Raw genomic sequence first — 13,888 nt, forward strand, 5'->3', positions numbered from 1 at the left:
GATTTTGCCTGAACTCAGAAATTAAAAGAGGGTCAGGTCTAATGGCAAAACCCCAGGAAACCCCAGAACTGGGATGGCAGGATCCTGGCAGGAGGAATTGACGGTCATTTGTGTAGGGCTGCCAAGAAAATGGCCTGGATGGGTCCTTCAAGCTATCATGAGTCCAGCTGGACTCGGGAAGTTTTGATTCAAATTGCCTTTTTTTATTTTATCGGCGGTGAGAATGCTAAGAACCGATACTGATAGAATATTTGTAGCTCAGGTTTGAACTGTGGGGTTCTGGGTGTTCTCGGGTTTTGAGGTTTTTTGTTTTTCCCCCCAGTCATTTCATTACCAAAGTCGATAACATCATCAGTACTGGAAAGGAATGGGCTTTGCTCTAATTGCCTCTCCCTCCCTCACTAGTGGCTGCCACCTGAACTTCCACCAACACTATAGGGAGAAAGCCATTACTATACAGAAAAACAGGAGCAAGTCCCACTCCCTTCCAGCACTGGTGATGTTACCTAGATGGATAATGAAACATCAGGAGAGCACTAAGGATCCCCAGCTAAGAGGTGAATACAACAGTTGTCTTAGAACCCTGCATAATGCTATCCAGGCGGCTGATTTACTTTTAGAAAAGGCCAAACGTAAAATAGGTATAGTAGGAAGCTTAATTTAGGGTGCCAGGTTTAGACTGCAGAAGACGGATCAATCCCTAGATCAGTGATGGCAAACCTTTTAGAGCCCAAGTGCTCAAACTGCAACCCAAAACCCACTTATGTATCGTCAGGTGCCGGGTGGGCATGGGCCATTGGGTGGGTGTGGCCCATTGGGTGGGCGTGGCCAATTGAGTGGGCGTAGCCCATTGGGTGGGCGTGACTGCAGTGGTAATAGCAGACTGGGTGGGACTAAAAAGTTTAATCAATTCAAACTTTGCAAGAACTTTTTTTTTCCGCTAGAAGTTGAAATTGATTGATTGAACCTTTTTTTTTTTTTGCACACGGCAGCAGAGGCCTAAAGTGAAAAGGTTTTATAAAACCCAGCTGAAGGCCTAGGACTGGGGTGACGGCATGCGTGCCCACAGAGAGGGCTCTGCGTCCCACCTGTGGTACGCATGTCATAGGTTCACTACCACGGCCCTAGATCATGGGTCGGCAACCCGCTGCTCTGGAGCCGCATGCGGCTCTTTCAGCCTTCTCCTGTGGCTCCCAGCCATTTGCAGAGAGACAGAGAGAGGCACTTGTGCTTCCCTTCTCTCTCTCTCTCTCTCTCTCTCTCTCTCTCTCTCTCTCTCTCTCTCTGTGGGTGTGTAACTCACGCTGTTCAAGACGCTGACAAGCTTATTGGGCGGGGCTCCTGCCTTTGCTGCGTCTCCACAGGAAGCAGGAAGCAGCAGAAAGCAGCAGCTCTCAAGGGCAGGAGAGCCAGCCCAATAAGAATGTGTGTTAGCTTGTCCAGAACAGCATGAAGCCAGCTTGCCAGGTGAGCAGAAGATCGGAGAGTGGGAGAAGGGGGGGAGAGAGAGGGAGGGAGAGAGAGAGAGAGAGAGAACTCATGCACAGCAGCCTCCATTTCTTTTTAATTAAACTCTTTAATTAAGTCCCCCCCTTGTGTGCGCGCGCACGAGTTTTGCGGCTCCCAGTGTTTTTTCCCCCCTCTGGGAAACGGGTCCAAGTGGTTCTTTTGAGTGTTTAAGGTTGCCGACCCCTGGCCTAGATGACGACGAAGAGGTACTTGTATCTCTTGGCTGCCTCTAGTGGCCATCTGGATTTTTGCAGCCCTGATCCTCTGGTCTTCTCCTAATATTTAATTTAATATTTAATAATTTGATTTCTATACCGCCCTTCTCCCGAAGGACTCAGTGGCCGGTGGACTTTTACAAAGGGAGGAGCTGCCGGCTTCCCTTCCCACTCATCCATTGTTTCAGGCGTTTTGCCTTCTCTCCCGTGCCTTGAACTGAGCTTAAACAATTGACTGCTTGGAATGAAGGCAGGGGTGAGCAAACCCCCCCTCCCCTACGTATGCGAATTAGGACAGCCTCAGGAATTGCAACATATTTGTGAATAGCTGGGGAGGGATGGAGGCGAGATGTTCTCCAGCTGTCCATCGCCCAGAGTTGGTTAATGCTGGCGGGGAGTAAAACAGAAATTAATTTAAAAAAATAGCCATACTTTGTAAAGTATGCTGGCATCCCCCACGATGCAGGGTTTGACTCCCATTTATTCTGCAGGGATGCTGAGTGCTGCAGCCTCGCTGGGCATGATCCTCCTGTGGGATGTGGATGGGGGCCTTACCCAGATTGACAAGTACCTGTACTCCTCAGAAGACTACATCAAGGTGAGCAACCCCATTCCTAACCTAAATGCTTCCATGGGGAGCAGTCTAATCACAAAGGGATAAAAAAAATACAATGGGTTAGGCTCAACTCCTGTAGAGCAGGATTTAGATGGAGAGGCCCTACAGGGGTAGGCAACCTTGGCTCTTTGATGACTCGTGGACGTCAACTCCCAGAATTCCTGAGCCAGCTGGCTCAGGAATTCTGGGGGTTGACGTCCACGAGTCATCAAAGAGCCAAGGTTGCCTACCCCTGACCTAGGTGTTTCAGGGCTGTGGACTAGATTACAAACTTGGGGGAAAAAAACATTCTAGAACGGGTTTGATTAGAAACTCTCCATAACAGCCAAGAAAACTGCACGGATGCAAAGACGTTCCAACGTCACTTTGTCCCACAGTGTTTTTCCAAGTTCCCAATCTTGTCTACAGCTCTGAAATTCCCAGTTGCCCCCCCTCCACCTCCCCCCAAACAACCTGGTCCTTCTTTTACTGACCTCGGAAGGATGGAAGGCTGAGTCAACCTTGAGCCGGTCAGGATCGTACTGCCAAACTGCCAGCAGCCGGCAGTCAGCAGAAGTAGCCTGCAGTAACTGCATTCTAATCCCTGTGTCACAGCTTTTCTCACAGATAAGTGATTCTAAATCCTGTTTAACCTTCCCAAGTTAGCCATCTATTAACCACCTGTTGAGGCATTTTGCCCGCAGTTGAGTAGTAACTAGAACTTCGTTTTATGCTAATATAAAAACTTACCTCTCCACCAGTCAGTTTATGTCACATTATGACCCACACATAGGGATGCGGTGGCTCAGTGGGTTAGGACGCTGAGCTTGTCGATCAGAAGGTCGGCAGTTTGTCGGGTCGAATCCCGAGTGCCGCGTAGCAGAGTGAGCGCCTGTTACTCGTCCCAGCTTCTGCTAACCTAGCAGTTCGAAAGCACGTAAAAATGCAAGTAGAAAAATAAGGACCACTACGGTGGGAAGGTAACAGCGCTCCGTGCACCTTTGGCGTCTAGTCATGCCGGCCACATGACCACGGAGACGTCCTCGGACAAGCGCTGGCTCTTCGGCTTTGAAACGGAGATGAGCACCGGCCCCTAGAGTTGGAAACGACTAGCACGCGTGTGCGGGGGAACCTTTACCTTTATGACCCACACAGTTAGGTCTCCAGGGTTTCAGGCGTTTGTGTACCTGTTTGTTAGCAGGGCTTATATACTTGTATTGACTTACAACCATTTGTTTAGTGACCTTTTGAAATTACAACAGCATTGGGGGAAAAAGTGTCGCATGACCGTTTTTCATACTTACGACCATAGCCGCATATTCATGGTCACACAAGCTTTGGATGCTAGGCAACTGGCGTGTATTTATGACGGTTGCAATGTCCCGGGGTCTTCTGACTTACCTTTTGAGACCTTCTAACAAGCAAACTAGGCAGGGAAACCAGTTTCACTTGTACAACCCTGTTCCTAACTTAACCAATTCACTTAACAACTGTGGCAAGTAACGTCTTCAGATGGGGTAAAACTCACTTCACTGTCTTGCTGAACCCTAGAAATTTGGGACTTAATGGTGGTGGCAAGTAGAGGACTACCTGTACATCTTCCTCAAGTAGTCCTGTCAATTTACAAGACAAGCAAATAAGATATCCAAACCCAGGGCCCTAACCTAATGTCATGTTTCCAACAAATGCAGTACTTCAAAGAACTTCAAGGCATTGTTTACCTTAAAGAATCTTTTATTATACTCGCATAGCTTCGGCACGTACATATTAGAAGGCAAAATCTGAATTCTCCTCACCTGAACACATCCGTCATAAATCACATTCTCCAATTAGTTTAAAATGCAAACTTTCCCTGCTGTTTTAACAACCCCGCCAAATTCTTATCTTCTCTTATTACCAACAGTCTTGAGATACATCCTCCCTAATTCCCCCCAGTGTCTGCTAATTCTAGCTCTAAAAGTAATATACGAGTTTTTATGTTAGCAGTGTTGACACCTAATTCCATAGCCAAATTTGCAGATACCCAGCTTCACCCATCGTGCATCCTAAGTTAAAAGTTCTGTTGGAAAACTCTTTGTCTTGACCACCTTCTGGAACGTTCTAGGGGAAGCCATATCTACATTTCCTCACTCTTTGCGGAGATGCAGGGACTGAATCTAAAACATTTGGCCAAGTGTTGGTGCTTGAGCTCCGAGCGGTTTTCCCTCTGCCATGCCTGTTGCCACATTGGCGACATCAGTGGGATGCAGGCATTTTAAGATGGATCAGTTGCCCTCGGGTCCTTTGCACTGAAATCCCCTTTTTTCCTAATGCTTCATGTGGATATAAAAAGTGCTACAACTACATTTTCGTGCTGTCGATCCTCTTCCACTCGTGCCTGAACGCATTTGGTTGCGGGGGGGGGGGGGGCTCGTTCAACATTAGATGTGTCTCTTGTTGTATCCTGTATTCTGGACCGTGTGTTCCTTCCTTGTCTTTCCTCCAGTCAGGGGCTCTGCTGGCTTGTGGCATTGTGAACTCTGGGGTGAGGAATGAGTGCGACCCAGCCCTTGCGCTGCTCTCCGACTACATCCTTCACAACAGCAATACCATGCGCATCGGTGCCATCTTTGGGTGAGGATCTGCCTGCTCTTCCGTTTTCTTCCTCAGGCAGCACAGGATGCACGTCATGGTTCCGATATACAGAATAAAAAAAAGAACTTCTAGGCCAGGGGTAGGCAATCTTGGCTCTTTTATGAGCTGGCTCAGGAATTCTGGGAGTTGAAGTCCACGAGTCATAAAAGAGCCAAGATTGCCTACCCCTGTTCTAGGCAAAGGTTTTCCTTAAAGAACATATTTACTTGGCTATGTGGTATCAGCAGGATCGCTCCCTCCCAAAAGTTACAGTGTTACAAAGTTGAACTTCCCATCCCAGCAATATGTCATAAATCACATTCACCAATAATCTACTTTGGCAGGCTTTCTAAGGGAAGCTCTGGCCAAAACCCAGGCAGCAATGACCTTGGTTCCCACAGGAACATTTATTGTTTTGTCTTAGCTGAAGAATACACCTTCCCCCTCCCAATTCTGCGGCAACCGGAAATGAAACTAAAAAATGGCTTCAGCAACATTCGTTTGCGGGTTTGAATACACGCACACCCACGCACGCGCGCCCACCCCAAACCATTTTGTGCTCTCTCTGGCAGGCTGGGACTGGCCTACGCGGGATCCAACCGAGAAGATGTCCTGACCTTGCTGCTTCCTGTGATGGGCGATTCCAAATCCAGCATGGAGGTGAGAGAGAAGAAACTTTAAAAATCGGCTGAGAACTCTGTTGTGGGAACGGAGTGAGGATATGGAATTGGAGATCCTTGACGTCTATCTCAGGGCTTTTCAACCAGAGGTACGGGTACCACCTGTGGTACATTGGCACCTGGCAGGTGGTACGCGACCATCCTAGAAAAATGGTAGTGGGGGAGGGGAATAAGCTGAACTGGTGGCAGCACCACACAAGCCTGAGCGAGAGACGGCTGGAGCTGCAGGGCTGTCAGGGCTCAGCGGAAGCAGCAGGATCAGCGCTTCTTCGGGGCTGCCAGGGCTCAGCGGAAGGGCCAGGATCAACGCCAGGCTCCAGCTGGAGCTCGGCACTGATCCTGGCACTTCTGCTGAGCCCAGAAGAAGCGCCGGTCCACTGGAATGTTGCAGCATCTCCAGGGTCTTGTGATTTACATTCAGTTCCTTGCAACTGATTCATATTTATGACGGTAACTGTGTCCCAGGGTCATGTGAAGTGACCAAAACCTGCTGCAACCACCCTGCAGACGGGGGGGGGGGAATAAAAACCAGACACCCTCCCCACCCCACCCCCGCTGCCAATCCTCAACAGAAATGCTCACAACAATGAAAACCTCAGTCAGGAGGAAGAGCGCCGCGAGGCGGGCAGGCAGGTGTCCTGCTCGGCTGTGGCTTGGGGGGCACTTTTTCCAGTGCCATTGTAGCTTCGAACAGTCACTAAGTGAACTGTTGTAAGTCGAGGACTACCTGCATCAACTTCCCTCCGTCCAGTGCGCTCCCACAGAGAGGGCCTCCTTAGGGTGCCGTCGGTCAAAGAGTGTCGACTGGCGGCCCCCAGGGGGAGGGCGTTCTCTGTGGGCGCGCCAGACCTGTGGAACCGTTTACTGGTGGAGCTCCGGATGGCTCCCGACCTTCGCTCCTTCCGACGCGACCTAAAAACATATTTATTTGAACAAGCCGGCCTGGTCTGATGGGTTTAGGGGTATTTTAATGTTACTGTATTAATGTATTGAATTGGGCTGTAATATTTAATATTTTTTAATTTTTGTATGTTGTATTTTATTGTATTGCCCTGTACAACGCCCTGAGTCCTTCGGGAGAAGAGCGGTATAGAAATTAAATTGTTGTTGTTGTTGTTGTTGTTATTATTATTATTATTATTATTATTATTATTATTATTATTATTATTATTACATCACTTTTTTACTTTTTTTTTTTGGGTCATCAAGTTTTTGACACCTTGCTAGGCAACTGGTGGTACTCAGATGTTGCCATATCCTAAAAGTGGCACAATGGGTGAAAAGGTTGAAAAGTCCTGGTCTATCTAAGTGGGGCTGTTTCACAAAATGCTCTGAGGACAGTCGATAGCAAAACTGGTGGGCTTCCAACTCCCAGAATTCCCAAGCCCGCGCAGCTGTCTTGAGAAATTCTGGGAGTTCAAATCCACAAGTCTTAAAAGTTTAAAGAGCCCTGGCTCTAGCTCGCAAAAAATAGCCTTTTCCTGCAAGAATCCGCCTGATAACTTTTCCCCCCGCATCTGTGTGGGGTTGTTTTTTTTTTTTGTTTTGTTTTTTTACGAGCTCGTGAAGGTGATGAACTGGGCTCTCTCTCTTTCTCTCCAGGTGGCTGGCGTGACAGCCCTGGCCTGCGGAATCATTGCAGTGGGCTCCTGCAACGGAGACGTCACCTCCACCATCCTCCAAACCATTATGGAGAAGTCCGAGACGGAGCTGAAGGACACCTACGCCAGATGGCTGCCTCTTGGCCTGGGCCTGAACCATCTGGGTAAGTGAATTCGCTGGGACGGTCCACGGATGTCGGAAAAGATGCTGCACCGCAAGAGGGCGGTGATAGAATTGCCCTTGAGTGCTAATTGTAGGCGCATCATAATTGCCTGCGAACGGGCTGCCCCTTCTCCCCACCCCCACCCCCTCAAAACAAGAGCACCATTTCTGAATTTTAAGTTGGAAGGAAAATGGAAAGAACGCCGTAACAGGTAGTCCCTAGCCTTCGATCAGAACGGAGCCCAGAATTTTTTTAATTTTTATTTTAATTCCATTTATATCCCGCCCTTCTCCGAAGACTCAGGGCAGCTTACAAGCTTAGCAGTAGCCTTCATTCTATGTATGTGCCTGCTTATTAGGGCTTTCATACACCCCCCAAGTGGCATTATTACAAAGTCAGCTTAATTGCCCCCAACAATCTGGGTCCTCATTTTACCTACCTCGGAAGGATGGAAGGCTGAGTCAACCTTGAGCCTGGTGGGATGCGAACCTGCACTAATTGCAGGCAGCTGGTGTTACTTAAGGAGGCATTAGCCCACTGCTCCACCAAGGCTCTTTATTTCTTTGTTTCTTTCTCTTTTTTTGAAATTTTTTTTATTAGTTTTTATAGGGTTAAAAAGGAGGTTTAGGGAAACGGGGATTTGGGATAGGGTAGAGCAGTGATGGCGAACCTTTTAGAGACTGAATGCCCCAAAACTGTCCGGCCCGCCCACCCGCAGGGCCACCCACCACCTCCACGGCCCGCCACAGATCACCCAGGCGGCCCAGCAGAGCCATGGCAACCACACCCTCCGCCCGCGCCCCGCAGCATCAACTGCCCGTGACGGGTGTGAGGACAAAGTCTTCTCCACGCTGCTCAGCTGCCATGTCTTTGGCTGCGCTGCTCCACGCGGGCTACGCTCGGGGGCGACTCTCCTCCGGGGGGGCTGCTGGTGAGGGGGCCACGGGGGAAGGCGGGTCGGGCAATGGCGCGCATGCCCATAAAGAGGGCTCTGAGTGCCGCCTCTGGCACGCACACCATAGGTTCGCCACCACTGTCATACAGCATCAGATTACGTTGTCTGAAGCCTGTATGTTCTCAGGAGGCTGTTCGCTGATTTTACAGGTAGTCCTCAACTTACAACCATCTGTTTTTAATGACCGTTCAAAGTTTACAACAGCAGCGGTTGTGACTTGTGACCAGTTTCCTCACTTCTGACCGTTGCGACATCCCACAGTCGCGTGATCAAACTTTGGCAACCGGCACGTATTCAACCAGAGTCAATAGCGTCCGTCCTGGGGTCCCAGGACTGTTGTCACTTGGATCCATCTTAGTTAGCTTCTGACAAGCAGAGTCAGTCTGTGTGTGTGTGGGGGAGGAACCAGATTTGCTTAACGAACTGCATAATTCACTGAACAACTGCAGGGTTTTGCTTAATAACCCTGGCCAAAATAAATAAATTAAAAAAAATCCCAAAATGGTGTAAGACTCGCTATAAACAACTGCCTTGCTTAGTGGTGAAAATTTGGAGCTCCGTTGCGGTCGTACGTCGAGGACCTACCTGTATTGGGCTGGGCTGGGCAACGGACGTAGAAGTTCTTCCTTGTTCAGACGGTCCCGATAGAACATCAGTCACTTGACTGGATGCTGAAGTATTTTTGTACCGGCTTTTTTTTTTTTAACAGGAAAGGGTGAGGCCATTGAAGCAATCCTTGCTGCCCTGCAGGTTGTGTCTGAACCTTTCCGTAGCTTTGCCAACACCCTGGTGGACATCTGTGCCTACGCAGGTCAGTCTTTTGTGGGAATGGGACGTTGGGAGATTCCTGTCCTTTTTATTCCCCGGTCTGCATTCACACAGCACAGTGAACTCAGGTGAAGACCCTAGCACCTGAATTTGCACGGTAGGTTCACCCCGGTAGGGGTTTTTCCCCAGCAGAGCACGCAACGTGCGCAAGCCAGAAAAATACAGCGCCATGACGCTCGCAGGGCGAATTTGGTCACGAGTTTGTGGTGTTCCCTCCAGGATCTGGGAACGTGTTGAAGGTTCAGCAGCTTCTCCATATCTGCAGCGAACATTTTGATTCCAAAGAGAAGGAGGAGGAGAAAGAGAAGAAGGAGAAGAAGGACAAAGAAAAGAAAGAGGCTTCGGCTGACATGGGCGCCCACCAGGTAACGGTTTAAGTCAGTTTTTTATTTTGTAACTTGCATTTTGAGATCGCTAGACCGTCAAAATAGACACTGAAAAGGCGATATGTGCTGTTCAGTTCAACAACACAAAAACGGAATTGTTGTCTGGTGATTTTTAAGCCGTAAAAAAATAATAGGAACACCGGAGTGGTGCTGTTCAGCTACCCTTTTGAGTCTTGTCTGGCATTCATCGTTCCTTTTTCTGCTAGCTACGAGGATTTAATATTTTTTAATTTGGTTTTTTAACTTTTGTATGGTGGATTTTTTAATTTCCTGTAAACCGCCCTGAGTCCTCAGGGAATAGGGCGGTATATAAATGTGAATAAATATAAATATATAAATATAAATAGCAGAGAGACAAAGGAGGCACTGAAAAACTCATCCAGGTGTCGGTAAAAACATTCCGCAGCCACCTTGCCCTAAGCCGCCAAAATTCATTTGGCTTTATCCATCCAACTACGAGAAGAGGGAATTCTGCCCTGTTCCAAATTCGACACTTGCACACTGGAATCATATAATAAAAGAGAACCCTGGTTAAAACTGGGGGATGTCGTGGCTTGTCAGCAAGCTGAGCGTTTCCTTACACTCAGTATAGCAGGGGTGTCAAACTCAATTTCATTGAGGGCCGCATCAGCATTGCGGTTGCCCTCAAGGAGCCGGGTGGGTATGGCCAGGGTGGGCGTGGCCTACTGGGTGGGCGTGGCTAGAGTGCGTATGGCCTACTGGGTGGGCGTGGCCAGCTCTACATCGTTCGCATCAAGGGTGCCTATGGGGGCCTGGGCAGGAGTGGGACAGATCTGGGGGTCTCTGGCAGAAGGAGGGTCTCTGGGCCAGGGCCAAGGCAGTGGGGGCCCATTCCCTCACTGTTTCCAGGATGGCTTCGCGGGCCACATGAAACCACTTCGCGGGCCGGATCCGGCCCCTGGGCCTTGTGTTTGACATGTCTGCAATATAGTAAGCCTGCTTTTCTCTCTACTCACCTTCTACAAACTTGGCCCTTTTATGACTTGTGGACTGCAACTCCCAGAATTCCTCAGCCAGGCGTGCCTGGCTGAGGGATTCTGGGAGTTGAAGTCCACAAGTCATAAAAGGGCCAGGTTTGAAGACCCCTGTTCTACAACAAAACCTGAGTATAGCTTGGTTTGTCTTGCCTTGAGCAGTTGGGCCGGCACACTTATTCTCCAATTAAAAAAAAAAATCCTATTTAGCGACGTTCTGAGGCGTCCTGTGGTTTCAAATGAGGTCTCTCCTTTCTGCAGGGTGTGGCAGTGTTGGGGATTGCGCTCATTGCTATGGGCGAGGAGATCGGGGCAGAGATGGCACTACGGACCTTTGGTCATCTGGTGAGTATGAGGTTGGAGACAACAGGAATGCTCTTTTGCTGTCGGGGAGGAGGCAGTAAAGACTTCCGTTTCCCTCTGGGATGTAAACGAACTCTCTAAGCGAGACTGTTTGCCCTTTTATTACAGTTCATTTTTAAATACTTATCTCTGGAGGAGGTTCAAAATGTGAATGTTTGTATGCCAAGAAAGCGGGAGCAGAGGTAACATTTTTTTTGTCCCCAAAGTGCTTTTTTCAAAAGGCGACTGGGCTTGGTTTTTCCTCGAAGAGGTTTCCCTTCTCATCCAAGAAGCCCTCTTCAGGTGGGAACTCAAATCCAGTTGGCTTTCGAAAAAGCCTCCTCTGGGTGACTGTAATTACTTTCTGTTACTCCATTAAGTGACGGATGGTCTCTGGGGAGACACAGTTGTGATCAAGGAGCTTATCTTTGTCCGCGGTGTGTTGCTGTGATAGGATTGGAGGCCACGGTGGTCTTCAGCCAGAGACCCTGGTGCTTTAATGGTCCTCTTCTTCTGCAGCTACGATATGGGGAACCAACTCTTCGAAGAGCTGTCCCGTTAGCTCTGGCCCTCATCTCTGTGTCCAACCCTCGCCTTAACATCCTCGACACCCTCAGCAAGTTTTCCCACGATGCTGACCCTGAGGTTTCTTACAACTCTATCTTCGCCATGGGCATGGTGGGCAGCGGTAAGCCTATCCGGGCTATGGATGAAGGGAGGGCACATCTGGTCATTGGAGATGCCTACCCACAGGCATTAAAGATTGTCCTCAAGTTACGACCAGTTGCTCAGTGAGAACATTCGAACTTACGAGGGTCCCTGAAAAAGCTACGTGCAATCCAGATTTGAAGCAGCATCTACTTCCTTCCAGTCATATATCCATATTTTGGGCTGTCTGGCTTGCCTTTCTAGCTGTTTGCAGCATCCCGGAGTCACTTGACCGCAATTTATGAAGTTTTTGCTGGAAACGGTCACGTACTTCCGGTTTCCGGCAAAACAACGACAACAACACTCCCTAGCTAACAGGGCTGCGTTTTGCTTAACCACCGCCACCAAAATGGTGTCGGGTCTGGTCACACAGTGGCTTGCTTTAATGACCGTCACAACTACAACCGAAATGGTGGGCTCAAGTTACAGTCGTAACTGGAGGACTTACCTGTCTAAAATAGATTCGAAAGAGCCAGCTGACATAAAATGAATGTTCAGCGTGGGGCATTTTCAGGACAAGGCAGCGAGAAGGGAAGAGGGACGGCCATAGAACAAGGCACTCCTGAATTACAAAGGGGAGTGGAGACCCAGGCAAGTGCCGTGTGAAGCTCAGCTGGATATGCAACAGTACTCGAGAATAGCTTTGAAATAGGAATCCAACTTGGGTTGGTTTCTAGCCGATTTCCTTTTGGGGCTCTTCTATAGCGGCGGTGGTAAAGTTAGTCTATTGCAGGGCTTTTCAACCTTTGCACCCATCGTACCACTTTTAGGATATGGCAACATCCGAGTACCACCAGGCGCCTAGCAAGGTGTCGAAAACCTGATCACCAAAAAAAAAAAAGGAAAAAAGTGATGAAGTACAGGTAGTCCTCGAGTTACAGCAGTTCGCTTAGTGAGTGTTTGAAATTACAGTGGCACTGAAAAAAGTGCCCCCCAAGCCACAGCCGAGCAAGACACCTGCCTGCCTGCCCGCCCGGTGGCGCTCTTCCTCCTGTCCGAGGTTTTCATTTTTGTGAGCATTTCTGTTGAGGATTGGCAGCGGGGGGAGGGGTAGGATGGGGTGTTTGGTTTTTATCTCCCCCCACCCCTCTGCTGGGGGGTTGCAGCAGGTTTTGTTCGCTTCACATGACCCTGGGACACTGTGACCGTCATAAATATGAATCATTTGCCAAGCATCTGAAAGTAAATCACAAGACCCTGGAGATGCTGCAACATTCCAGCTGATTGGCGCTTCTTCTGGGCTCAGCAGAAGCGCCGGGATCAGTGCCAAGCTCCAGCTGGAGCCTGGCACTGATCCTGGTGCTTCTGCTGAGCCCTAACAGCCCTGCAGCTCCAGCCATCTCTCGCTCAGGCTTGTGTGGTGCTGCCACCGGTTCAGCTCATTCCCCTCCCCCGCTACCACTTTTCTAGGATGGTCACGTACCACCTGCCAGGTGCCCATGTACCACAGGTGGTACCCGTACTGCTGGTTGAAAAGCCCTGGTCTACTGTAGCAAAACCAGAGCTTTGGGGACTTAGGGATTTGCGGTGTAGAAAGCTACCCATGCCATTTCAAATTGTCCAGTTGTTCTTCTCTTACACCAGGGGTCTCCAGCCTTGGCCACTTTGAAGACTTGTGGACTTGCAACTCCCAGAATTCTGGGAGTTGGAAGTCCACGAGTCTTAAAGCGGCCAAGGGCGAGGACCCCTGCTCTCTACACGGCGCCCACGGCAGCATCTTTCCAGGTGTCGTGAAGCTTTTCCTAGCATAGCCTAAAGTTGTTGCTGGAGATTGAACCTGGGGTCTTTCTCGTGGGGATCACGTGCACTTAAAAAGTACCCGACGCACCTGATTATTAATTATTAATCGGTGATTATTCTCCATGTAGCGTGATTTCAAAACCAAGCGATCGAGCTGAAAGTTTCTGGATATTTTCTGTTTTGACGGGTTCATTTGCACGGGTTTCATGGATGAGGCCGGCCTCTCAGAACCTCGCTTTCCCCCCCCCCCAACACACACACACACACACAAGCATTTTTCCCTTTTTTGTATTGTTTTGCTTGCCTGACCCTATGTGTCTGTACCCATAGGTACCAACAACGCTCGCCTGGCTGCGATGCTGAGACAGCTGGCACAATATCACGCTAAGGATCCCAATAACCTTTTCATGGTCCGATTAGCTCAGGTAATGGAGCAGTCCAACCTCTGCCCGGGGCATCGTTAAGCTCAGATGAAATGAGTATATTTACTATTCGGCTGTGCCGAATATTCAGCATTCATCGGTAGCGCTAAGCACAGCCTAACTTAACCACTCGCC

General features: G+C 49.2%; 1 protein-coding gene across 1 annotated transcript in view; it reads left to right on the forward strand.

Moving 5' to 3' along the window:
• The window catches only part of PSMD2 (proteasome 26S subunit ubiquitin receptor, non-ATPase 2), a 40,357-nt gene that overhangs the window by 21,680 nt on the left and 4,789 nt on the right, over window positions 1-13,888 (forward strand). Inside the window, exons 10-18 of the mRNA XM_081329147.1 lie at window positions 2,216-2,322; window positions 4,805-4,932; window positions 5,505-5,592; window positions 7,215-7,377; window positions 9,042-9,143; window positions 9,380-9,525; window positions 10,803-10,886; window positions 11,403-11,571; window positions 13,662-13,756. Of these exons, the coding sequence (XP_081185273.1) occupies window positions 2,216-2,322; window positions 4,805-4,932; window positions 5,505-5,592; window positions 7,215-7,377; window positions 9,042-9,143; window positions 9,380-9,525; window positions 10,803-10,886; window positions 11,403-11,571; window positions 13,662-13,756 (1,082 nt within the window). The remainder of the gene's footprint in view (window positions 1-2,215; window positions 2,323-4,804; window positions 4,933-5,504; window positions 5,593-7,214; window positions 7,378-9,041; window positions 9,144-9,379; window positions 9,526-10,802; window positions 10,887-11,402; window positions 11,572-13,661; window positions 13,757-13,888) is intronic.

The sequence above is a fragment of the Vipera berus genome, assembly GCF_964194415.1.
Source record: "Vipera berus genome assembly, chromosome: 5".
NCBI classification, from domain to species: Eukaryota; Metazoa; Chordata; class Lepidosauria; order Squamata; family Viperidae; genus Vipera; species Vipera berus.